The sequence below is a fragment of the Herpailurus yagouaroundi genome, unplaced genomic scaffold (genome assembly GCF_014898765.1).
Source record: "Herpailurus yagouaroundi ecotype Mexico unplaced genomic scaffold, PumYag 198, whole genome shotgun sequence".
NCBI classification, from domain to species: domain Eukaryota; kingdom Metazoa; phylum Chordata; class Mammalia; order Carnivora; family Felidae; genus Herpailurus; species Herpailurus yagouaroundi.
The window spans coordinates 27,172,505-27,199,032 of record NW_024412429.1 but is presented as its reverse complement, the minus strand read 5'-3'; the positions used below and the strand labels follow the sequence as shown (position 1 = coordinate 27,199,032).

Below are 26,528 nucleotides of genomic sequence, written 5' to 3'. Positions count from 1 at the left end.
AATGTTTTTATTTATTTTTGGGACAGAGAGAGACAGAGCATGAACGGGGGAGGGGCAGAGAGAGAGGGAGACACAGAATCGGAAACAGGCTCCAGGCTCCGAGCCACCAGCCCAGAGCCCGACGCGGGGCTCGAACTCACGGACCGCGAGATCGTGACCTGGCTGAAGTCGGACGCTAAACCGACTGCGCCACCCAGGCGCCCCAAGGCCCAAGTTTTAAAATGATACACCGCGTTTGTAGCTACCAAAATTTCTTCCCCTTCTGGCTACTATCAAATAAGTTAAATAGAGTTTTCATTTATTTCTTAATTAGAGAAATCAAAGTACTTTGAAGCAAAATTGTCAACAAAAATAGTTAGCTTTCTGCTCAAGTTGAGGTTGCCTAATAGCTACCTGAAATGATCAGAAAAATCCTAGGATTCTCATAGGACAGTGTTTCTAAAAAACATAAAAATCAATGCTCAATTTTTAAATCAACTTCCTCGTTGCCAAAAGGTCAGTGTACAATTCAGAAACATGAATGGCATCAAATCCACATTTCAGGTGGAGAAACAGAAGGCAAAAAATAAATGGTCAGAACTTGCCCGAGGTCACAGGAATAATTAGCAAAACCAGAAGCAGACTCAGATTCTTAACATCAAGGAGAATGTTCTCTTCGTGACATATTTAATAACATGCATATGATTCCTTCTGTATAATTTAGACAATAAGGTCAGATCATGTGCATTTCTGAATTAAACAGACACTGCCTAACAGATAAATGCCCTTTGCAGAGCCAAATTATGCTTCAGCTTTTCTTTTAAAAGTATAAAATTCTTTCCATCACAATATCGAAAAGATAATTTAGATAGGAAAACAGAAAACAGTAATTTAATTAGTCTCATTAAAAATTTAACATTAGATTTCCTTTTATTCATTCTGAATTTTAAAACAACATGCTCACTTTTTTACCCCTTATATTCTTGTTTCCTTTTTAAAAAATGCCTAATAAATATGGGCATTTACAAAAGTATTCTTGTAAACATGGTAACAAAAGTGCGGTATTTACAATGAAACGCAAAATTTCCAGATTTCTTTAGAGTCTGAAGAAAAGAGTTGGGCTTTTGAAAGGAAAATGCTTGCAGACTGAGCTGGTCTAATGATAAACCAGGCATCGTCCTTCAACAAATTAAGATGCATTAAATGGAAAAATATTGATAACACAGGCTACCTTTCCCACCTCAGACAATATATAATTCAACTAAAGCATTTGCCTTGTGGCAAAATAACAAGATTCTGTGAAATATTCTTAAAATCTCAGTAAGTCAAAAGTGTAAAGTAAAATAGTAGTGCATATAATTATCTTTCTAAAGCTGACTAAGACAAACCATTAATCCAAGTTCAGCCTGTATATTACATTCTGATGTTAAATCTACATGCTCTTGAGGTTGTTAAGCTAAGTTTTAACATCTATCTTAATTTTGCCTTACAAATCAAGTATGATGTTTATCGAGGCCTGTAACCAGGTCCCTTGGGCTCCCGAACTTACCTGCTGAGTCTTCCAAATCAATCAGTTTGGGCATTAAGCTTTCAGGGAGTTTTTCTGGTAAGTCATAGCCATTCTTCCGAGCAACTACCAGATGAAAAGCAGCACAAAACTCATCCAGTGTCAATGCTCCATCTTTATCAAAGTCTGAAAGTTCCCTGGAACACAAACTTGCCATAAATATAATCATTTGCTCTGGATCCCTTTATGTCTCAAAAAGAAGAAAAAGAAATCTTTTTCCAGAAAAAGTACAATCCATAACCTAAAAAATCCCATAGATGGAAAAAGTATAATAGAGCAAATATAGCAAACTGTTTAACTGTGGAACCCAGGCAGTGGGCATATGAGTGTTCAAGGCACAGTTCTTTAACCTTTTCTGAATACTTGAAATTCTTATAATAAAATGCTGAAAAGCACCCTCAATACATAAGGTCACCAAAAAAAAGGACCTTTAATTCATATGCATTTTTAGTAACAGGATAAAGTCAGGCCCATTTAATACGTCACTGAAATTTTTAAAAACTTTTTATTGTTATCAAAGTTCTACAAAGTCCTACTGTACTTGGGGTGCATGAGCCATGGAGTCAGTCCTCAGGAAGAAGGATGAGAAGTCTAAATGTTGGGATTGTGTTTGTCTCACAATCACCACAAAATAAAAGTGTAGAATATGAAAAAAAAATAGCATTCAACAGACTACAAGGCTTGATATTAAAAAGCAGCAGAACCCCCCCTTGCCCTCAACTATTGTCCCACTTTCTAGATGCAGAGGCAACCATTTTGTAGTTAATGCCTGATACCATAAACAGCAAGTGTATATTGCCAGTTCTTGATTTTTCAATTTTAGGCATTATCTTTCTTCTGCTACAGCACTCAAAGCTACTAAAAACCCTACTAACAAAATGATTTAAAATATAAAGAAATAGATTGATATCGAGTAGAAATACCATTTATGCTTATATGATAATTGTTTTTAGAAAGTAACTTGTGGTTATAATTTGCTTTAAATAACTAATTCCAACTACATCACAGCTCTCGTGAGTCTTAGTATGGACTTAAATGGGAGCTAAGCAATGTTCTTAAGCACATGGCTTAGTATAGGTATAGGTAATACATAACAGGTATAGGCTTATTAAAAACCAAATGGGATAAAGATAACCATGGATGAAGCAACTAGCTTTTCTTCCATGCATTATGCTAAGCAAGAAGAAACAGCTAATATGGTTTAAACAGCTAATATGGCTTAACGAATTTTAGCACTTTAAAAAGAACTACTGTATTGGCATCATTTATTTCTTTTCCAGAGAGTGAGATAGAAACTGACTACTATTGGAAGGCAATACTGAGTTATTTGGGAACATTCTTGAAAAGATTACTCTAATAGTTTATTTTTTAAGGTTCAAAAATCGACCTGCTGGAAACTCCTTTGAAACAACCCACATTACCTGATTGATGTGAAGTACCACACTTACCAAATGTGAGAAAGTTCAAGAATAGGAAGTTTTGATTTTGTAAAAAACTCTTTAGCTGCAGATCCTGAAATGTTAAAACAGTGTTATTTAATGTTATTCTGAACGTAGAGATCCAAGAATAAAATGAGGGTAAGAGTCTTAAGGCTTTTTTCATTGGGAAAAAGGTACCCTTAACACGTGTGCACGTCATGTTTTTGTCTCCAGTGATTATCAGCTTTTTAGACACACAACTTGAGAACTGATTTTCTTTATAATCTCTGACCAATAAAAACCATGCCTTTGAGATTATGAAACTGAGACTTTGTCCTGTCCCATCTACAAGAATTTCTGTTTTTAACAACTCACCTGGAATAAATCCGTTTAGATCAGGCTGAATGGTTTTAAACTGATTTACATAATACTGTCTTTGTTCATCTGTTATTTTCCAAGGATCATCATAACTACTGGATTGCCTACGAATTTCATTGGCAGTTGTAGCTGATGCTACAGTTCGTACTGTTGTCTGGTCCTGTAATGAAACATTTTTTTCCTCAGTACATTTTCTATCTGTAATGATTATATGGGCCAAGATTGCTAGGTTACTCATCTTTGAAAATAAAACTTACTTTCTGTGAATGTTTAAAATACAAGAAGTCTTCACAAACTCATCAGCAAACCACATATTTGTTATAATCAAGTTACTGAAGGTTTCTGCACGATGATTATATAAGTGCGTAGAATGATAGCAATATGTAAGCAACACAAAGTTATGAAAAACGTGCTAAGAAAGCCAAGCAAATAGGAGATATTCTTAGGGGCAGACAACTTTCAAAATTTCACTGAATAATTAGAAAGAAAATCAGCCAAAACTTTTAGTGAAACATTCCAATGAGAAGAGACTTTAAGAAAAGGCACAGAGCAGAGTTCTGTGTTCTGTAAAAGGAGTGAACTTGCATTTATCAAGTGTGCCACAGCAAAATATGAAAACAATGACCGCAGCAATACTCTGAATGAAGCAAATAAAAATGCAATACCAATAAAATGTCACACCTGGACAGAAGCAGGATGCATGGTTAAAAGAGTACTGGTTGGTGGAGTATCTGCAAAACTGACCCAGTTTTCTTGTGGTGGAGGTGGAGAGTGCCCTGACCACACTGCATCACCCGCAGAAGAACCTAGGGGGAGAATGGTACACATGCCGACTCACTTTTGAAGAAAAGCCAACTGTTTTTAACCATAGTTTTTTAGTTGTAACTCACCACATACATATTATAGAAGTTTTCTTTCCAACTCTAACTCTGAAGAAATGTTAACAATTTCCAAACTGAATCTCTTCTGTCAGTTTAAAATTATATCTCAGGATACCTAGGTGGCTCAGTCAATTAAGTGTCCGACTCTTGATTTCAGCTCAGGTCATGATCTCACGGTTTGCGAGATCGAGGCCAGTGGGGCTCCGTGCTGATAGCACAGAGCCTGCTTGGGATTCTCTCTCACTCTTTGTCCCTATTCCCCCACCCCCCCCCCCATGCACACACATGCGCTCTCTCTCTCTCAAATAAAATAAAACAAAAAAAGAGCTTTAATAAAAAAATTGAAAATGAATAAAATTATACCTCATTGAAATTTTTAAAATTGTTACCGTGTGCTTTCCTTGTCAATACTGGAGCTAATGTAATATATACCTAATATTCTGGGAAGTTATTATTTACCCATTTCACCCTCAGAGCATCTGATATTTATCAACTTTGTCTGAGAATTATATGTATTATGTAAACGCAATTACCATTGTTTAAACTGATGTATCTGCCTACAAATTTTCATGGTTGGCTTTTGCTTCTAATTAAGGCACTTAATTTATAATTAAAATTATCTTGGAGGAAACTCTGGAAGGAACATCATCAAGCTTCCTTTAATTTACAACCCTTAATAAATAACTGTCTTCTAAAGAATTTTAAAATACCTGATTGAGCTTCACCAAAGGGAGACCAAAATGGCCCAGGTCCTGTAAGTGGCCTCTCGCTATTTCCCCCACTGGGGTGACGGTTGTGCTTCCTCCATGTGTGTGGAGAAGTTGGTGGGGACTGCTGTGGTGAAACGACTGGGGATGCAGGTTCCTAGAAAGAATATTATTATTATTCTAAGACTTAAATTTTAATCAACAAGGCACTCAATAAGTTTTAATGTGAACATCTATATAGCACATCAACCGATAACGTTTACGTGCACATGATTACCTGCTGATCTGCAGACGTACGAGGCTGGACAGGGTCATGGCTTACAGATCCCTTTTTCACTTGCCCCCTGCCAGGTGGTGGGGGAATTACACCAGAATAAGACCCTTGATTTTCAGAATCTGAAGAATATGAGGCTGCATGGCGAGATTCCTGTTCATTCTTTGAAGCAACAAATCTCGGCAGAGGAAGGTCCTTCACTGTTAACCACAAAAATAATTATTACTTTAAAAGAAAAAGGGGCACACATTAAAACTGAAATATGAATTAGATATTAAAAAGAATCTTTGTAAAAACTGATACAGAAACCACAGACACATGTTTATCACTACATTTAGACCACCTCCCTTACACTGTTTAGGGAGACTCTAACCTAGAAAGTAGTAGCAACACTAAACTGACCTTCTAAAACTGTAATAACTGTCCTGTCTGGCTCTATGCTTGCAACTGAGGCTACCAGATGCCAAGGTCACTGATAGTAACTGACAGTTAGGATCTGAACCTAGGTCAGTCTGACCTGGAAGGCTAGGCTGTTTCTACTCATACTGATTCTCTTAAGTAAGATGCTAGAGCTGTAAGTAAAACATAGAAAATGTCACTAGATTGAGACTAGATTAATCTAGACATTTTCATGGCACAAGTTCCTGAAAATATTTTACTGTTCACCTGCCAACGACACAGCACAAGGCATCATATCTATCCGTTTTAGTCTGGCTTATGACACTTCTACAGCAAATAGCCTACATTCAATTTTAAACAGAGAAGAAAGAAGACAGAACTTCTCTGCAGGTCAATCATAGCTCATACTTTTAGACTAGAACAAAACAGTAGCAGAATTTTTAACAGAAAGTACACTTCCCTCCACTATGACTATCTGCATCTGCCTTGAAACTCCACACTTAAACCAAGCTTATTCAGGATGTAAGTAAAAGAATTCAAAATTACCTGAAAAGAATATACACTCTCAATTCTAGAAGAATGATGTGTGGCAAACCAGAAGTCCACAATGAAAACCTCACACTGACCAATAAACTGAGCTGGTGCTTAAAACTATTTATAAAAACTCTAACACTACAGAAAACCTCAAGTGTTCTCTTTCCTCTTTTTGCTATGACAACCAAAGAACTGTCTGCATTTAAGTGCCTACCTTTACAGAATTTCCACTGACTTGGGCATCAATAAGCCTCCAAAGCATAAAAAACAAATTATCCTAGGTGATACTTATAAGGCAGCCAGATGTCTGTAACCAGGTTTTAGTCTGCCGATATTTTAATATTGTCTCTATCAGAAAGTTTTGGTTAATAGTTTCTAATTTCAAGTGTATAGCTTTCCCACACAAAAACCCACAAGTATAATGCTATTTTATACTCAGCAGAAAAGAAGAATATAAGGAAGGCATATAAGAAAATGCTCACTACAATTCATCATTTACTTTGATAAAATTATTCACCTAACCTCTTTCTAAGCAATTTTTAGTGAATTAGTTCTGAAAAATCATCACTTTTAACAATTTTTATATTATCATCAAATATGTATTAAGTACATACACGCCATAACAGATTTAGGAAAGAGATATTTTTCTAATATTCGCAAATGAAAAAAAAAAGCACAGTAGTGAGATTAAAGCCATGACACTTAGGGTCACAAATGCCACTAAAATATCAAGAAGACTCAGCAATTCTACGGACTTTATTTCATTTCAGCTACTAATGTACTCCATATTTACCTGTATTTATACTTTCCACTCTTAAAGGGAAACCAGACTGGGCAACAGCTACAAGTTTCAAAGCAATGTAGAACTGACTTCTTCCAAAATAACCAAGCCTCGTTGCACCACAAAGCTCCATAATCTGTAAGAGAACACAATGTTAAATACTAATGACAATAATCCTCCAAATAAACAGGTATCTAACATCTGTTTGTAACTTCTCCAAAATACATAGCTGACACATAGCATACTACACTTACTGACAACCAACTTCCTCGGGTTTCAGTCTTAGAAGTCTGAAAATAAAGCACTGACCTTACGATTATGAGGGTTATATAGTTCCCCTATTTATGTATTTATTTTTAATGTTTTTGAATGTTTATTTGGGTGGGGGGGCAGAGAGAGAAGGAGACAGAATCTGAAGCAGGTTCCAGGCTTCGAGCTGTCAGCACAGAGTCCGACACGGGGCCCGAACTCACAAACTGCGAGATCATGACCTGAGCCAAAGTTGGTAGCCTAACTGACTGAGCCACCCAGGTGCCCCAATAGTTCTCCTATTTAGAAAAATCTATGTGATACACAATTTTATTTTATTAGAATTACTGTGTCTGCTCAAGAGCCATATTTTTCAGAAACCAGGCACCATCCACTCTTCATACACACTGTACATGCAACAGGGCCAAAAGTCCCTGCAACTAAAAAGATTACTATGCAGCCAGTTAAAGTAACAGTCATAAAATGACACAGTAAGTGGAAAAAAAAGCAGGATATGTAATTTTAACCACATAGACACAAATCTGAAAAGAACCAGATATATAAAAACTCTATCGGCAGTTTTGTCAGGGGAGATCAAGAGTAGGGTTTTTTTCTCTAGTTTCCCAGATTGTATTTAATTGTGGTTATATTACTTTTCTTTAAAAAAATTTTGTTTGCTTTGTTTTTTTTTTAAAGCATGAAGGTCTTCAAGGATCGCCACTGACCATTAGGTCATTCAACAAGTATTTCTAGACTAGCTACAAGTTAAGTATCCGACTAGAAAGAGAATTTTAGGTTATGAGATTTAATTACAACTCCAAAAGCTGGAGTAATGTCTACTGTACAGACATTATACTCTTAAAATAAAATAAGCATTAAGTATCCTTGTCTCACGTTCTCAAAAGATACACATTCCACACTCCTGTGGAGCGTATTTGGTCTATTTTCTTTTTTCCTGAAACACTCAAAGACGAAGGTACCTAGTCGTTACGGGTGAAGTCGGAAGTATTTATTAGAATTGCAAAACAAGCACCTACAACAGTTCAGCAATGTGTCAAATCACAATAACAATTTGTTTAAGCACACAAGAAGACATTTTTCGTGTGATTGATCAGCAATGGAGGAAGTTCCTGATTCTGCCACTAAGGGGCATCACTTCTGTATAAATTTAAAAGGGCAAGGAGGATAAGGAGGCAGATTCATATCCGCTATGAGGAAAAGAAAGAGTTGAGAAGGCCACACAAGCCTTGAAAGATACGCAGGCATTTTGTTAGGATCACCACCCCTATCCATTATCCTTTTCTGCCCACGTGCCATCCTGTAAGGGATCATTACATATCTTAGCTACTTTTGCTTATAAAACAAACGTAAAACATCTAAAATACGTCCTTGTACGTATGCTAGGTAAAGGGACGACCTAAAGGGAAATTGCATGTAGTTGGTTTGTTTATCCCTGTTATGTGCGTTTCAGGTGCCCATGGGACAGTCAGGAGGAGATGCCCAGGGAACAGTAAGAAATGCAGGGAGGGTGTTCAGAAGAGAGCACTCTGCCGAGATGTGCTCCACACCTGGGAACCAGACAACAGGTGATGACTGAAGCTGAGGGGGTAAATGAATGAGACTGCCTGCAAGCCCAGAGCCGCGAAAGGGAACTCTGGAGAACACCATAACCTAAGTGTAGGCATAAAAAAGAGCCTACGAAAGAAGCAGTAGCAAAAAGGACCAGCAGAAGGAGGAAATCAAGGGTGTAAAGAGGTTTTGGAAGGTGGAAGCAAGCCTGAAAGAAAATCATTACTGCACATACAGATTCATGTACAAAGGGGTTCACAATGAGAAGCAACCTAAACTCACCACAAGAACTGATTATGAAGTAACTATATAATGAGAAAACCGTACATTTAAAACCCATTGCTTACAGTATTGTTTTGAAAACAAAAAGGAAGATACAAAGCAGTGTATATAGAAGTATAATCCCAAATATATTAAGATACATACATATAAATGGTAGTGAACATGCCAGTGATTATTTCTGGGTGCTGAGAATAAGGGATATTTCTATGTTTTCTTTACATAAGTCTGTATTTACTACTAAAAATATTTAATTTCTTTAAATCAAAAGAGTGATAGATACTTTTCAAAAAAGAAAACTAATGGGAACAAATAAAAAAGGAAAGAAAACGCATTCGATATTTTGCAATTAGGAGGTTTTTTGCTGCTGGAGCACTAGTAGAGATGCAGTAGGGTAAAATTTCGTTTGTAATGGATTAAGGAATTAACAGGAGGAATGTGAGTGGAAAGACAAGTACAAAAACAGGTTAGGATGCTTGACTCTCAAAGAAAGTGTTTAGAAGGGTAATCTTGTTTCTTCTCCTAAGTCTCAGGGCTAGTCAGTGGAAGAACTGGCTCTAGAAGCCAGGTCCTTGGATTCCAAACCCAAAGCTCTTTCCAAGGGACTAGAGGGTAGTGGGGGGAGGGGGGAGGGGCTGGAGGGTAGGAGAGCAAGGAAGGATTCTACCTTTCTACAATATCAGGCATAACAAAATTTTAAGAGTTGATATATATCAAACTGTCCCATCAGGTTGCAGGAAGGAGGTTTTAAAAGGGGAGATAAAAGAGCTCAAGTCACTTCCCTATGATTGATCCTGGCCACGACACCTAAAACAAACTCACTTTGTAGCCCAAGTCAGGCATATGTGTCACTGAGGACTATGTTTCCAAGTTACCCCAATTGGAGAGACCACAAATCCTTGAAAGCAGCAGAGGAGGAAAGAAGCTGTGAATACAAATTTGTTAACAATCTCTGATGAAACAGTATCAGGTCTGGTTTCCCATCACAATCTTGTGAATGCAACAAAATTTGTCTCTAAAGAAATTTTTGGAATAATTCCTAGAAGCAGAATGCTGGACCAAAATATAAGTACACTTAAAAATGCATTTGTGGGGTGCATGGGTGGCTCAGTCGGTTGGTTTTGGCTCAGGTCATGATCCCAGGGTCGTGGGATCGAGCCCCCATGTCTGGCTCTGCGTTGAGTGTGGAGCCTGCTTAAGATTCTCTCTGTCTCTGTCTCTCTCTGTGCCCCTCTCCCCAGCTGTGCTCTTTCCCTCTCTCTCTTAAAAAGAGAAAAAAATGCATTTGCTATCACCAAGTGCCTTTCAAAAAGGTTACTCAAATTTATTCTCCCACTATCAATGTGAGAGTGTTTCCTTATCTCCTTTTCTCCAGTAACCTGAAAAGGCCACTCACACTTACATGAATTTTTTTCTGACTGCTTTCCTTGCTTTAGATTTATAATATTTAAATACCTGATAGAGTTATTAGCCCAGTCCTCAATTTTTTTTCTTGTTTAGAATTTCCTGGACTATTCTCATATTATTTATTCCCCCAGGTAATCTCTAGAATCATTTATCAAAATAAATTGTGACTTTAATTGGAATAGTATTTTATTCATCATCTTTTTCCTAACTTCAACGAGACCACTTCTAGTATTTTGTCATTAAGCATGGTACTAGCTAACATTCTGCAACACCTTTGTTATGTGAAACTATTCAGCTAGTTCCATTCATCTAAGAGTTTTGTTTCGGGTTTTGTGCTTTCAAAATCCACAAACAGAAGTTAATATTATTGTGTGCATTTTGGGGCAGAAAAGTTAAATATCATAATTTTTCTCTTTGGTCCATTAATGCTAATAATTGAGTTCCTAACATCAAACCATCGTTTGATCCCTAAAATGAATTCCATTTAGTCATGGTATATATTATTTTTCAAATTATATTTATAAAATTTTAACCACAATCTTAAAATGATTTGGCCAAAAAATAACACTCCTGTATCTGAAAGGTTTGGAAGTGGTGCTATGTTGGCTTTGTAAACACGACTAACAAGCTTTACTTTTTTTTCTCTCTGCTCTGAAATACTGTAAATAGATTTGGAATGACATGTTCTGTAAAGATTTGGAAGAATTCACCTGTGACACACCTGAGCAGGATCCCTGATATGTGTCTATTTCTTCCATGTCAGGTGGTATAAATTAGGTATAAATGCCTCTAAAACATTTGGTAATTGGGGCATCTGGGTGGCTCAGTCAGTTGAATGTCTGACTCTTGATTTTGGCTCAGGTCATGATCTCACAGGGTTGTGAGATCGAGCCCTAAATCGGGCTCCGTGCTGATAGTGCAAAGCCAGCTTGGGATTCTCTCTCCCTTTCTCTCTTTCTGCCCCTCCCTGGCTGGCTCTCACTCGCTCTCTCTTTCTAAATAAACAAACAAACATTTTTAAAAGGTAAAACATTTGATAATTTCTGGGAACATCATTTATCGCCTCCAAATTTTGAAATTTATTAGTCTGGCATTATTCAAAGTAGTCTCATTCTTTTAATTGCCTCTCCGCGGTAATTTCGCCTTAGTCTAAATTATGCATATTTGTGAGCGTGACTGCACAGCTGCCTAATATTGAGAACCACTTAAAGTCCTTGATAGGGTACAGATACCCAGATCTCTTCCATTAGATCCTAACTCACCTAAGAAACCCAGGGCCAGTTAGTAGTTGCTAGTCTACTACTGCCAGCTACTGAAAACCATTAAGCTTTATTTTCATAACATTGTAAAATTTACATGCTCATAGTAAAATAAATAAAATGGTACTTAAAGATATGGAATTGAAGTCCCTACAATCCCCATCAGAAGTAACAATTCTTTTCATATGTTCTTCCCATTTTTCCCACATGTATACAAACACATGAGCACGCATACTTAACACTTTTTACACATATAGTCATACTATATATGACTTTTCACACAGTATTACCTGAAGATCTTTTTATATCAGCATACATAGATCTCTTTCATTTTTTTTTTTTTTTTGCATAGCATTATGTGCATGAATATACCTATTACAAATTAACCAATCCCCTGCTGACAGACACTTAGGTTCTTTTAGCTTTCTATTATAAATAATGCTGTAAACATTCCTGTGCATGAAACTTTGTGCACTTGTAGAACTGTAGGACAAATTTCTAGAAATGGAATACACTTAAAAAAAATCTTTTTTTTTTTTTAACATTTATTTATTTTTGAGAAACAGAGTGAGACAAAGCATGAGCGGGGGAGAGGCAGAGAGAGAAGGAGACACAGAATCTGAAGCAGGCTCCAGGCTCTAAGCAAGCGGTCAGCACAGAGTCTGATGCGGGGCTCGAACCCACAAACTGTGAGACCATGACCTGAGCCGAAGTCGGACATTCATCTGACTGAGCCACCCAGGTGCCCCACAGAAATTGAATACACTTTAAAATGTAGCATAATGGAAACTAATTTGACAATAAATTTCATATAATTAAAAAAAAATCTTTTGGGATGAGCACTAGGTGTTGTATGGAAACTAATTTGACAATAAATTTCATATAATTAAAAAAATAAAAAAGTAAAATAAAATAAAATGTAGCATAGCCAAGCACTACAAACTCTGAGTGACTGTAGTATCTTACTAACCAGCACAGAATCCTGGCTGCTAGTATGAGACAGGAGAGAAGCTAAAGTTTTCATTAATTGTATTGGCTTCCCAAGAATATCAATCCTAAATAGGCAGTATTGACTTCTTGTCTCTACACTCTGTTCCATAATACTTATCAAAAAGCCACCAACTTCCAGGAAGAAAAGATAAACTAGACTGTAGTTCATTTTAATACTTACAGAGATCAATGTGGTTAGGGAATCATTCTGTATCATTTATACAGTATTTGAGCAAGTTATATTACTTTACTGTGTCTGTTTCCTTTTATGTAAACTGGGGAAAATAATATACTACCTCTTAGGATTGCTGTCAGGATTCAATGAAACCATATTTAATAAAACACAAAAGTGTCTGGTCCACAAATAATAATTATTTTTTATTCACTACCCTGATCATAATGTACTTTATTCAGTCAAGGACTTCAGAGACTAAGTCATTCTTGAAAACCACATTCTCTTGAGAGCCAAGAACTAATGCCTTTAAGCACCAAAGTGGGTTTTATTATAGTTTTTCATGAAAATTCTTCTAAAATATAAGATGCTTTCAAGCTTTCATAAGTATTTTGAAGTTCTGGTTTAAGACAATATACTGAGCACAGGAAATTACCTCTTCTCCCTTCAAAAATCTTCTTAAAATGATACTAAGGGAATAAATCCACAAAAATAAATAAAAGAGAAGGGGCAACAATGAGCAGACAGGAAATCTCAACAAATTTTAGCAATCAGAAAGGAGATGGGAGTCATGCCTAAAACAGTAGGTGGAAGAAATTAGTGCCAGGAGTACCTATAGAGACAATTTGTCCTGCAAAATCCAGGGACTCACCCAGAAATGCCAGGTATGACTAAGGGGAAGATTGGGACAGAGATTAAGATCCCTATCTCTACAGCTGCTCACAGAATATTAGCAACCAGACTTTACCCTCCAAATATAAACAAACAAAAAACTGGAAGTTTTCTCTTTAAAGAATGAAATGTAGGGAAGTACTAGGTCAGCTGATAAGGATAGGGGTTGTTGCCCCAGAGAAAGGCTTCTGTTTCTAGCATTTAGCAATCCAGTAAGAGTCAGCATCTGACCCACTCCTCCCAAAGTAAGGCAGCCTTTTAAGGAGCTAAACCCAAGTACACAGAGCTCAGTTATTCTATTGCTGCATTAAATGTAAACAGGTTACCAAAGATCAACAGGCAACTATGGAAAACTTACATAATGGAAGAAAACTGTCAAATTTAAAAACGGGGGGAAAAAAACTGAGGGAAAGATATAATTCAAGAAAGAAAGAACACTTAAAGATACTCTATTCAGTATCCTCTGCCAGATTTCAGACAATTAATGCTTCCATAAAACAGGAACAGGATACTATGAAAAAGGAACAAAGAACAAGATGTCAGGAAATATACAAAGTTCAGCAGAAATACTAGAAGATAAAGAAAATTTCTCCAGAAGTAGGAAGGGGAAAGGTGAATTAGAAAATATGGGAGAAAAAAAGAGAATTAATTTGAAAGGACAAAGTTTACTTAAATGAGGTCTACAAAAAATGTAGAGAAAACAGAAGAGTAATAAAGAACAAGAGATTTTCCCCAAATCCAAGGACAACAAGCTTTCAGACAGAGTCTAGTGAGTGCTCCACACAACAGGTGAAAGAATTCCTGAACACATTACTGTGGAGCTTCATAACTGCAAGGATAAAACAAAGATCCTAAGAGCATCCAGAATCTGCATAAGGGAAGCGAGTAAGGGGGAGAGGTGCTGATCACTAAGAAGATATATTAACTGCACTGGAATCAGACTTCTCATCAGTAACACTGAATATTAGAAAATAATAAAGCAACACCCTCAAGGTTCTAAGAAAAAATTATTTTCAACCTAGAATTCTGTATCCAAACTAGCATCAAGATGATGGAAAGAACAGACACTTTTGTAGATGCAGAAATAAACAAAGTTTATCTCCTATGAACTCTTTCTTGAGAAAATATCTGAGGATGTTATTCAGCAAAACTTAGAGGCAGAGCATCCAGGAAAAAAACAGATACACGGCAAGAAAGCAGGGAAATAAAGCTGCAGGATGACAGCTATGCAATTGACCTGGAAAGCAACCAGTCCAGATTAAAATGACAGAAAGCTCCAGAAAGATTTCAGAAAAAATAAAGGGGAAGAAATAGAGATGAAGGCAAACAGAAAAAAAAAAAAAAAAAAAAAAAAGGCAATCGAGAAAGTTTAGAGGGGGAAAGCTATAGAAGAATGTAATCACGGGGGGAAAGCTATAGAAGAATGTAATCACGGGGCGCCTGGGTGGCTCAGTAAGATTAAAGGTCTGACTTCAGCTCAGGTCATGATCTTGTAGTTCATCAGCTCGAGGCACGCCTCAGGCTCTGTGCTGACAGCTCAGAACCTGAAGCCTGCTTCTGATTCTGTGTCTCCCTCTCTCAGCCCCTCTCCTGCTTGTGCTCTTTCTCTCCCTCTCTCAAAAATAAAAACATTAAAAAAATAATAACAACAACAAAAAGAAGAATGTAATCATAGTACTATATTATACTAATGGATCTGCAGTAAAAATATTTTTATCTTCATAATGTAAATATATTTTTATTTTTAAAAAAATATCAGAATATATTAAACAATTAAGAATTATGATTTTAGGAGCACCTAGGTGACTCAGCAGCTTTAGGGTCTATTGATTTGGGCTCAGTCTTGATCTCTCAGTTGGAGAGAGGTCTCTCCCTGGGAAGCTCAGAGCCTGCTTAAGATTCTCTCTCCCTCTCCCTTTGCCCCTCCCCCCCCACGTGTGTATGCGCGCCTTCTCTCTCTCTCAAAAAAAAAAAAAAAAGAATTATGGTTTTAGAACAACGTGCAAATGTTCTTAATATTAAATATGTAAAAGTACAGCTAACAAGTTTAAAGAGATAAGGATAAGGAAGGTGAAGGATAAGGAAGAATGCGTGGGCTTCTGGCTTTTGGTTTAGTATGTAAGAAGCTTAGAAGTCAAAAAACTCCATTGTAACAAACAAAATGTTGAACAAACTGAAAAACCAAGAACTCTCCTTAGATCTGCAAAAGTCAGGTCACAGAGCACACTGCTGTCCCCCTAACTGAAGGTTAACAGAAGGTAAATACAAAGAATCATAACTTATTAGGGGTGAAACCCATCAGCATTAACCTCCTCGAAACTAGCGTCAGGGAAGGAAAGACTGAACTGTAACTGATGAATTGCTGTAGGCTCAGTGAATACAAATCTGAGATAAAAACTTCAGGGGGGCCTAGTTATAGGGAGACCTTCGTCATACTGTGAGTTTTACCTCTCGGAGCTCTACCAAGCTCTCACAGTGCATAGGAGAGAAAAGTCCCTGCCTGTGTGCTTCTGGCAGAGGAAAGGAAAAAGGAACCATTCTGAAGTCCACCAGAAATCCACTTGTTCTCCTCAACAAGGCTTATCCTCAAGAGAACCTACTTAACCAGAGCCTAACCTGCCCAGGTTTATTGGAGCCTAACTGACCTGGACGAAGGGAAATACCCACCAGCTCTAGTCTATCTATCCATCCTCTCCCACCTAAATGGGGGAGAGTAGAGGCAGGTAGGACTGAGAAGCAATTGCAAAATTCACAGGTATACTAAAAGACCTGAGGCATAATCTTAAGACTATAGAATGCTAGCCCCCCCAAACACCTTACCACAACATTACCAAAGATGTATTTATAGTAGTTCATTAACCCAGTATATCATGTCTTGGCTATCAAGAAAAAAAAAAAAAAATCACAAGACATACTGAAAGACAAAACAAATAAATAAACAAAGAAAACCCCCCAAAACCACAATCTGAAGACACAGAGCAAGTGTCAGAACCAGTCTCAGATATGGTAGATATGCTGGAACTATCAGACCAGGAATTTAAAGCAACTATGATTAATATGTGAAGGACTCTAATGGATAAAGAAGACAGCATGCAAGAACAGATAGGCAACGCAAGAGACCGAAATTCTGTGAAGAACAAAAAACAAAAAAATGGGTATATGTAAAGAAATGAAGAATGAGTCTTTGATGGGCTTTATTACTAGACTGGACATGGCTGAGGAAAGAATCCTCAAAGCTTGAGGCTATTTCAATAGAAACTTCCAAAACTGAAATGCAACCAGGAAAAGAAAACTGAAACAAACGAAATCTTCAAGAACTGTGGGACAACTAAAAAACGGTCAAACAAATGTGTAATGAGAAGACAAGAAAGAATGAACAGAAGTAATATCTGAAAAATAATGAGTGAGAATTTCCCCAAATTAATGCTAGACACTAAACCACAGATTCGGGAAGCTAAGAGAATACCAAGCAGGGTTAAGTGCCAAAAAAAAGTAGACCTAACACTTTAAAAAAAAAATTAACTCCAGAGGCACCTGGGTGGCTCAGTCAGTTAAGTGTCCAACTCTTGATTTGGGCTCAGGTCATGATCTCACAGAGAGTTCGAGCCCTGCGTTGGGCTCTGCACAGCGGCGCCTACTTGGGATTCTTTCTCTCTGCCCCTCCCCTACTCTCACTCTCTCTCTCTCTCTCTCTCAAATAAAAATAAACTTAAAATAAATAAATAAATAAATTAACTCTAAACGGATTACAGACCTAAATGTAAAACATGAAACTATGAAACTTCTAGAAGATAACACAAGAGGAAAACCTGATGGCCTGGTATGGTGATGACTTTTTATATACAACACCAAAGTCATGATCCATGAAAGAAATAATTGATAAGCTGGACATCTGGTCTTCAAAAGATAAGGTCAAGAGAGTAAGATAAGTCACAGACCAGGAAAAAATATTTGCAAAAGACTTATCTAATAAAGGACAGTTATCCAAAATATACAAAGAACACTTATAACTCAACAATTAGAAAACTAAAAACCTGATTAAAAAATGGACCAACGACCTTAAGAGACACCTCACCAAAGAAGATACACAGATGGAAAATAACCATATGGAAAGATGCTCCACATCATACGTCATCAAAGAAATACAAATTAAAACAATGAGATACCACTACAAATCTATTAAACTGGCCCAAATCTGGAACACTGACAATACCAAATGCTGGTGAGTCTAGGGAGGAACAGGAAGTGTCATTCTGGTGGGAATGTGACAGCTTGGCAATTTCTTATAAAACTAAATGTACCCATACCATACAGCAATCACTCTCCTAAAGGAGTTGAAAACTTATGTGCACATAAAAACCTGCACACAGATATTTATAGCAGCTTTATTCATAATTACCCAAACTTGGAAGTAACCAAAATATCCTGCAGTGATTGAATGGATAAACAAACTGTGGCACATCCACATAATGGGATGTTATGAAATGAACTATGAAGCCGTGAAAAGATATGGAGGAATCTTAAACACATAACATTAAGTGAAAGAATATGAAAAGACTACACACTGTATGATTCAGCTAAACGGCATTCTAGAAAAGGCAAAACTATGGAGACAATAAAAAGATCAGTAGTTGCCAGGGGCTGGGGCGTGGGGGGTTAAAAACTGAAACATTTAGGATTCTTACAGCAATGAAAATAGTCTGTATGCTACCATAATGAGAGATACATGTCATTCATTACACATCTGTCCAAGACCACAGAACGTACAACACCAAGAATGAATTCTAATGTAAACTATGACCTTTGGTTGATTACAATATACGTCAATGAAGGATCATTAGTTGTCACAACTTTACCTCTGATGGGGGATAGTGATAATGGTGGAGGCCATGTGTGTGTGGGAACAGAGGGTATATGGAAAATATACCTTCAGCTCAATTTTGCTATGAATGTTAAATTGCTCTATAAAATAAAGTCTGTTTTTGTTTTTTAAAAAAGGCATGGACTCACTCTCAACTGAAACAAGAATTAATAGGACAAGAAATAAGCAAAGTTTGAAGCTAAATATAACAAAATTTTGGCAAAGAACAGAAATAAATGAAACTCTTACTATATAGCAAGATAATGTCTAAAATTGATAAACCAAAGTAAAGTGGGAATTTGTAAAAAGAGAATGGAAGTAATCATCAAATAGTTTAATAAGTTCAAAGTGGTTTTTATAGGAAACAATATGAAGTATAGGGAAGGAGAAGAAATTGTTGCTCTTATAAAGCCCTTACAATCCTTGATTTTTTAATCACATGCAGATTATTATCTTGATGAAAACCGAAAGGATATAGTCTGTAAAGATCTAGTAAACAGACTCATATTTTTGACAGTATAGATTTTATAAACAGATTAGTATCCTATACTGTACTGCGGTTATATATTTAAAGCTAAGAAAAAGTGGAATGTTTTCTTCACCTAATGGACTAACACTATCACAGAGTTTTTGTTTTATTCTGTTCTTGGTAATGATTTGTGACTTTCTCCTTGTTGCCAAGCTCTTACTTTGGCTCTGTCAGCGGTCTTTCCAGTTGTTGGACTTCTGCCTTGCATGCCATGGCTTAGAAATAGAACCAAGTTTTTAAAACCGTATAAAACAAGAATAAATAGTTCTTTAATAGTTATAACTAGAAGAGCTCACCAAAGAGCAAAGTACCCAAGTATTATATTTTACTTCTGGATATACAAATATAGTGGTGGTGGTAACCAGGTGTGTTGGTTGGGGAGGGAGGCTAACGTTTATTGAGCAAACATGATGCTAAGCACAAACCCAATTATTCAAAGTATTCCCATTTAATCCTAAAAATAATGGGGCAGAATTGGTATCATTATCAATTTACAGAGGAAGAAAGAGAATCAGACTGGCCAAGTCACTAAGGCCAGAGGACCCGAAAGGCAGAGCTATAATTCAAAGTTATGCCTATAATAATCTTCTACCAAGACATGCTGTACGTTGTCTTTTTCCCAAGATATGTCGGCTTCCTCAGGGCAAGTACCCTCACTAACTCCTAAAGCATGTCTTATAGTCCAGACTGCCTAGTACACAGTGACAATGAAAGAGTACTTTACATGTGTAAGAAGGGCTCTTTAATTCTGGGCTCAGAACATGAGGTACAGGAATGCTAACAACAATAAAGGTGTAGAGAAGTTCTTTCTTTCTTTTTTTTTAATTTTCTTTTTTTTTTTTTTTTAACATTTATTCATCTTTGAGAGACTGAGAGAGACAGAGCATGAGCGGGGAAGAGGCAGAGAGAGGGAGACACAGAATCCGGAGCAGGCTCCAGGCTCCGAGCTGTCAGCAAAGAGCTCAACGTGGGGCTGGAACTCACGAACCGCGAGATCATGACCTGAGCCGAAGTCAGACGCTCAACGGACTGAGCCACCCAGGCACCCCGAGAAGTTGTTTCTTATTTGAAATATGAAAGATCAAAGTAGATGCCAAATTACATAGATAAACCTGAATCCATGAGAGGAATTTCAAAATATAAGAATACAGAAAATGAGAAATATATTGAAACTACACAAAATATGGAGAAGCATCGGCCTATATACTCTCCAAGATGAAATTTTATGAGTGTTTAATACAGTTGACTCTTGAACAACACAGGAATTAGGGGGGCCAAACCCCCATGCAATCAAAAATACACTTCTAACTTTTGACTTCCTAAAAACTTAACTAAAAATCTACTATTGACCGGAAGCCTTACCAATAACAAAATCAATTAACACATATTTTGTATGTTGTATGTATTATACTCTGCATTTTTACAATAAATAAGCTAGAGAAAGGAAAATGTTATTAAGAAAATCATAAGGAAAATTAGAATACATTGACGGTACTGTACCCGTCTTTATAAAAAAACCAAAAATCTGTAAGTGAACCCACCCTATTCAAACCCATATTGTTCAAGGGTCAACTGTATAATAAAAACTAAAATCCTCCCTTTCTAGTTATTATCAGGTTAAAAATAAGGTGACCTCATTGTTCTCATTTTTAAAATAAAAGTTTAAGTGGGACTGAATCAGTGGCAAAGCAGACTATATGTTTGCTGGCTTAAAAGCTCAGGCAGCTTAGGCTGCATATGTGCACCACTTATATCTGGCTGCCCAAATCAGTGTGACTTTTACTGTTCTATTCACTTGTTAGACTAGTTTCTACACCATTCTGACTCATTAGCCTTACTAACATGGGAATATCTGTAATGAAGATTCACAGGGAACAGGAAGATCATGGAATAGGAAGGCTATTTACTTGTTATCATACTTAATGATCAGAAGAATCCTCTAATGTTGGCTACCATTATCTCCAGTTAATAAGAAAGGAAGATGAGGCTAATAAGGGGCAAGGCCAGGATTCAAAGCCTTATTTTTTAGAACTTTTTAATTTTTTATTAAAAACATTTTTAATGTTAATTTTATTTGTGAGAGACAGAGCATGAGCGGGGCGGGGAGAGAGAGAGAGAGAGAGAGAGAGAGAGAGAGAGAGAGAGACAGACAGACAGACACTGAATCTGAAGCAGGCTCCAGGCTCTGAGCTGTCATCACAGAGCCTAATGTGGGGGGCTCGAACTCACCAACTGCAAGATCATGACCTGAGCTGAAGCTGGATGCTTAGCTGACTGAGTCACCCAGGGGCCCCCTTTTTTAATAATTTTTTTAAAAGTTTATTTATTTTGAGAGAGAGAGAAAGAGAGAGAGATAGCACATACAAAAGCAAGCAGGAGAAGGAAGGGGCAGAGAGAGAATCCCAAGCAGGCTCTGCACTGCCCACAGAGCCAGACGTAGGGCTCAATCTCAAGAACTGTAAGATCGTGACCTGAGCTGAAATCAAGAGTCGGACACTTAACCAACTGAGCCACCCAGGCACCCCAGGATTCAAAGATTTATTAGTCTAAAGTCCAAAGCTCTCTATTCCCAGCTGTCTCGAAAGCATAGCTAAGCAGAACTCTTAATATTGGCATGCTTATGGAACAGTACAGTAGTTCCAAAATGTATTCTAAAGAACATCAGTTAAGCTAAAGACTCTGTAGTTGAAGACTTTGAGATATATTACAGCCCCCTTGGAAACTGCACAAAGCATTTTTAAGCCATAAGAGACACTAAAAAAAATCCTATAGTCTAGAAATAAACCCCCTTTTGGTTTAGATTCAATTAAAATGCTTCAGAGCTAGTGGTCCATCAATCAGATGCTTGGTATAAAACACTTTGAGAACTAATGTTGTAGAGCCTAGAGCATTTATGTTCACATTTTTTGGTCTTGAAATCCCTTATACATGCTTTAAAAAATTACTGAGAAACAAAAATGTTTTCATAAAAAGTTATCGAGAACTCCCCCAAAGCTTTTGCGGATTATATTATTGATATTTACCATTTAGAATTTAAACTGTGAAATTTAACACTATGTATCTATAAATTCATGTAGAAATAAGAATAATCCCATTACATGTAACATAAAATTTTATGAAAATAACTACTTCCCAAAGTTAAAACAAAAACAAAAACTGAGTGTGGGGGCACCTGGCTGGCTCAGTCAATAAGACCATGTGACTCATGATCCTGGGGTCACAAGTTCAAGCCCCATGGTGGGCACGGAGTTTACATTAAAAAACAAACAAACAAACAAAAAACCTGAGTGAAGAGAGTACATTGTTTTTTATATAAGCAAATTTTCCTTAATGTCCAGCTTAAGAGAAGACTCTCATATCGGCTTCATATTTGATTCATTGAAATATGATGCTTTATTTCAAGCATAAGAGAACAGTCACTTCACAAGGATTTGTATTGGAAAAGAGAGGACGATTTATATAGCCTTTTCAGATAATTCTGACTTGATGTTTTGATACGACACCAAAACTCAACAAATGGTAACTGCTATATGGAATCCAAAGCCTTATCAATAAACCTTTTTTTTTTTTTAATTTTTTTTTTTAACGTTTATTTATTTTTTGGGGACAGAGAGAGACAGAGCATGAACGGGGGAGGGGCAGAGAGAGAGGGAGACACAGAATCAGAAACAGGGTCCAGGCTCTGAGCCATCAGCCCAGAGCCCGACGCGGGGCTCGAACTCACGGACCGCGAGATCGTGACCTGGCTGAAGTCGGACGCTTAACCAACTGCGCCACCCAGGCGCCCCTAAACCTTTTTGCAGATCTTACATTAAAATGCATTGGAGTCCCTATCAAAATACCACCAGCTTTTTTCACAGAGCTAGAACAATCAATCCTAAAATGTGTATGGAACCACAAAAAACCCTGAATAGCCAAAGCAACCCTGAAAAAGAAGCACAAACCTGGAAGCATCAAGATCCCAGACTTTAAGCTGTATTACAAAGCTGTAAAACTGTAATCATCAAGACAGTATGGTACCGGCATAAAAACAGACACATAGATTAATGGAACAGAATAGAAAACCCAGAAGTGGACCTACAACTATACGGTCAACTAATCTTCAACAAAGCAGGAAAGAATATCCAGTGGAAGTCTCTTCAGCAAATGGTGTTGGGAAAACTGGACAGCAAAATGCAGAAGAATGAAACTGGACCATTTTCTTACACCATACACAAAAATACATTCAAAATGGCTGAAAGACCTAAACATGAGACAGGAAACCATCAAAATCCTATGGGAGAACACAGGCAGCAACCTCTTTGGCCTTGGCTGTAGCAACTTACTAGAACTAGACACATTGCTGGAGGCAAGGGAAACAAAAACAAAAAGGATCTATGGGGACTTCATCAAGATAAAAAGCTTCTGCACAGTGAAGGAAACAATCAAGAAAACTAAAGACAGCCTATGGAATGGGAGAGGATGTGTGCAAATGACATACTGGGTAAAGTGTTAGTATCCAAAATCTGTAATGAACTTATCAAACTCAACACCCAAAAAACCACAAATAATCCAGTTAAGAAATGGGCAGAAGACAGGAATAGACATTCTTCCAAAGAAGACATCCAGATGGCTAACAGACACATGAAAAGGTGCTCAACATCACATCATCAGAGAAATACAAATCAAAACCACCATGATGAAATACCACCTCACACCTGTCAGAGTGGCTACACTTAACACAAAAAACAACAGACGTTGGTGAGGATGTGGAAAAACGGGAACACTTTTGCTCTGTTGGTACGAATGCAAGCTGCCACTATGGAAAAGCTAGCCGCTTTGGAAAACAGTATGGAGGTTCCTAAAAAGCAAAAAATAGAACTACCTTATGATCCAGCAATTGCACTACTAGGTATTTATGCAAATGTTACAAAAATACAGATTCAAAGGGGTACATGCACCCTTATGTTTATAGCAGCATTATCAACAATGGCCAAACTATGGAAAGAGCCCAAGTGTCCATCAACTGATGAATGGATAAAGAAGACGTGGTATATACATACAACGGACTATTACTCAGCCATCAAAAAGATGAAATCTTGCCATTTCCAACGACGTGGATAGAGCTAAAATGTATTATGCTAAGCAAAATAAGTCATCCTGAGAAAGACAAATATCGTATGATTTTACTCATATGGAGAATATAGGAAACAAAACAGAGGAACATATGGGAAGGGAGGAAAAATCGAGGCAGGGAAGTCACCATAAGGGATTCTTAACTACAGAGAACAAACAGAGCTGATGGAGGGAGGTGGGTGGGGGATGGGGTAAATGGGTGATAGGCATTAAGGAGGGCAATTGCTATGATCAGCACTGGGTATTATACGTAAGTGATGAATCACTAAATTCTATTCCTGAAACCAATATTAACGCTGTATGTTAACTATGTATGTTGACCAAATATGGTTAACTATGTATGTATGTTAACCAAATACTGACACATTTCATTTATAAAATAGTTTAAAAATCACATTTGTTAATATCACTACCAATTTCGTCAGAACAGTCATGAAATATTGAGAAGCAGTCAAGCACATGGTTGCAGACATAAGTTTTTCAAAATCCTAATTTTTTGCCAGAAAGCTTGAATTTTATCATTAGTAACAAAAAGCACCAGTTGTTTTAAGTTATCAGGTACACTTTCTTCATTTTCAAGAAAATATCTGCCCAATATCCAAGCTAGCTGTTCAGGAGAATTTGCAGCTAGTTATTTTCTAGAGGTCTTATAACCAAACAGTCCCTAGAACACATAATAATACTTCCCTACTATTATTCATTCATATATTTCATGGTAGGAAAGTCACAGACTAGCCTTGATGTTAATCCCACTCTTTCTGGTCCTCTATTGGTCCTACATTATGCCCTAACCTAACTTTCCTTCTAATGAGAACTCCGATTTAACGCCCCTGGGAAATCATTTAGATTTGTGAAGAATCTTATCTGTTCACGAAAGGTACTCCTGAACTCTTTCATATGAATTCTGGAAATCAGAGATCTACAATAATACCCTCTTAAGTCATACTAAGAAGTCAAAATCCCTTAGGAAAATGCTGGGAGTTTGGAGCAAATATAATTCCCTTGCTGGCACTATAGGAATTGTAAAACTTTTGGGAAAACCTGGAGGAAAGAATTGATCTGTGATGCTAAATATTGAATCAACTGGTGCTTCGTGTAGGATTAAGCCATTTGAAGCAGTCAAGAGATCTGTTACACGGACCTAGTGAGAGCTTGATGCGTTCGGTGAGTTAATGAGTAAAACTGAATAGATGACTGAAAAAAATGCATAGTTTGAGAAGTTGAATAAATGACCTTTCATAAAAAAAAAAAGAAAAATGGTATTGCATGAAAAACTAGTACAGCTCACAACTCAAAGTACTTTTCCTCAAGACAATCACCATACTTTAGTATACAGCAGAAGTGCTTTATGACTACTTACCATTTCATTACATGACATACTAAACAGACATATACTTAAGCATTAAGATTTAATAAAATTAATGTTTTTCTATACACAGAACATTCTTAAGTGAAACTGGCTTCTTTACTGCACAGCAGGAAAGAACACAATAGTAGTAAAGTTTGGTAATTACACTGATTTGGGCTAAGGAACCAGCAGTTACATCTACCACTACTTTTGTCCTATCGACACAAATAACATGGTGGGGAAAAAAAGCAAACAACATCTTACTGTGTGTGTGTGTGTGTGTGTGTGTGTGTGTGTGTGTGTGTGTATACACACACACCTATATATATACATTTTTTTTTAATTGGCTTCATGCATAGTGCAGATCCCCACGCAAGGCTTGAACTCACCACTCCAAGATCCAGACCTGAGCTGAGATAAAGCTGGACGTTTAACCGACTGAGCCACCCAGGTGCCCCACTATAAAAATAATTTTGCCCTCACACACCAGGGGTCTGCAGACCAAACTCTGAGGAATGCTTTTAAAGAACACACCCTGTTCTTCCACAGAGTAAAAACAGAGAACGGTGACAGGAGGACCTCTTGCTTTGATGCCAATGCTCTCTACTCCCTGCCCTAGAACAGACACCGGAAACGTCTACAGGTGCAAACAAGTAGCATACATTAGTGAAACTGGCCAGGTGGTGGATGCAGTGTGCGAAGGAGAGCAGATATGAAGGAAACAAATGCTACCGAGCCCTAGCTAACCGCTGTTAGACAAGAGTATCTACCAAATGATGCCATCTTCAGGTTTTTCTGACGCTGGAAATCTGGAATTTTCTATGACATGTTTTCATTTTTAAATGCTAATGTGGACTCAAAATAATTTTTAAAACATATGCTAATGAGCCACCCATCTACACGTTGTGTACAAAGGGTGTTCTACGGTTAATAGAAGAAAAATAGCCTAGGGGCGCCTGGGTGACTCACTTGGTTAAGCATCCGACTCTTGATTTCGCCTCAGGTCATCGGGCTTGTGCAGAGACTGCTTGGGATTTCCTCTCCCTCTCCCTCTGCCCCTTCCCTGCACGCATGCTCTCTCTCAAAAAATAAATAAATCAGCATTAAGAAGAAAAGAGAAGAGAAGAGAAGAGAAGAGAAGAGAAGAGAAGAGAAGAGAA

At 37.3% G+C, this 26,528-nt stretch overlaps 1 protein-coding gene across 7 annotated transcripts in view; it reads right to left on the bottom strand.

Annotated features, from left to right (window-relative positions):
* REPS1 (RALBP1 associated Eps domain containing 1) overlaps positions 1-26,528 on the bottom strand; it is an 87,901-nt gene that overhangs the window by 33,389 nt on the left and 27,984 nt on the right. For 6 of the 7 annotated variants that reach the window (XM_040449046.1, XM_040449042.1, XM_040449045.1 and 3 more), the window contains exons 2-8: positions 6,931-7,054; positions 5,208-5,404; positions 4,934-5,087; positions 4,024-4,148; positions 3,340-3,502; positions 2,995-3,058; positions 1,529-1,683 (exon numbers count right to left, since the gene is read on the bottom strand). In XM_040449046.1, coding sequence (XP_040304980.1) covers positions 1,529-1,683; positions 2,995-3,058; positions 3,340-3,502; positions 4,024-4,148; positions 4,934-5,087; positions 5,208-5,404; positions 6,931-7,054 — 982 coding nt within the window. The remainder of the gene's footprint in view (positions 1-1,528; positions 1,684-2,994; positions 3,059-3,339; positions 3,503-4,023; positions 4,149-4,933; positions 5,088-5,207; positions 5,405-6,930; positions 7,055-26,528) is intronic. The other variant, XM_040449043.1, reaches the window with a different exon arrangement.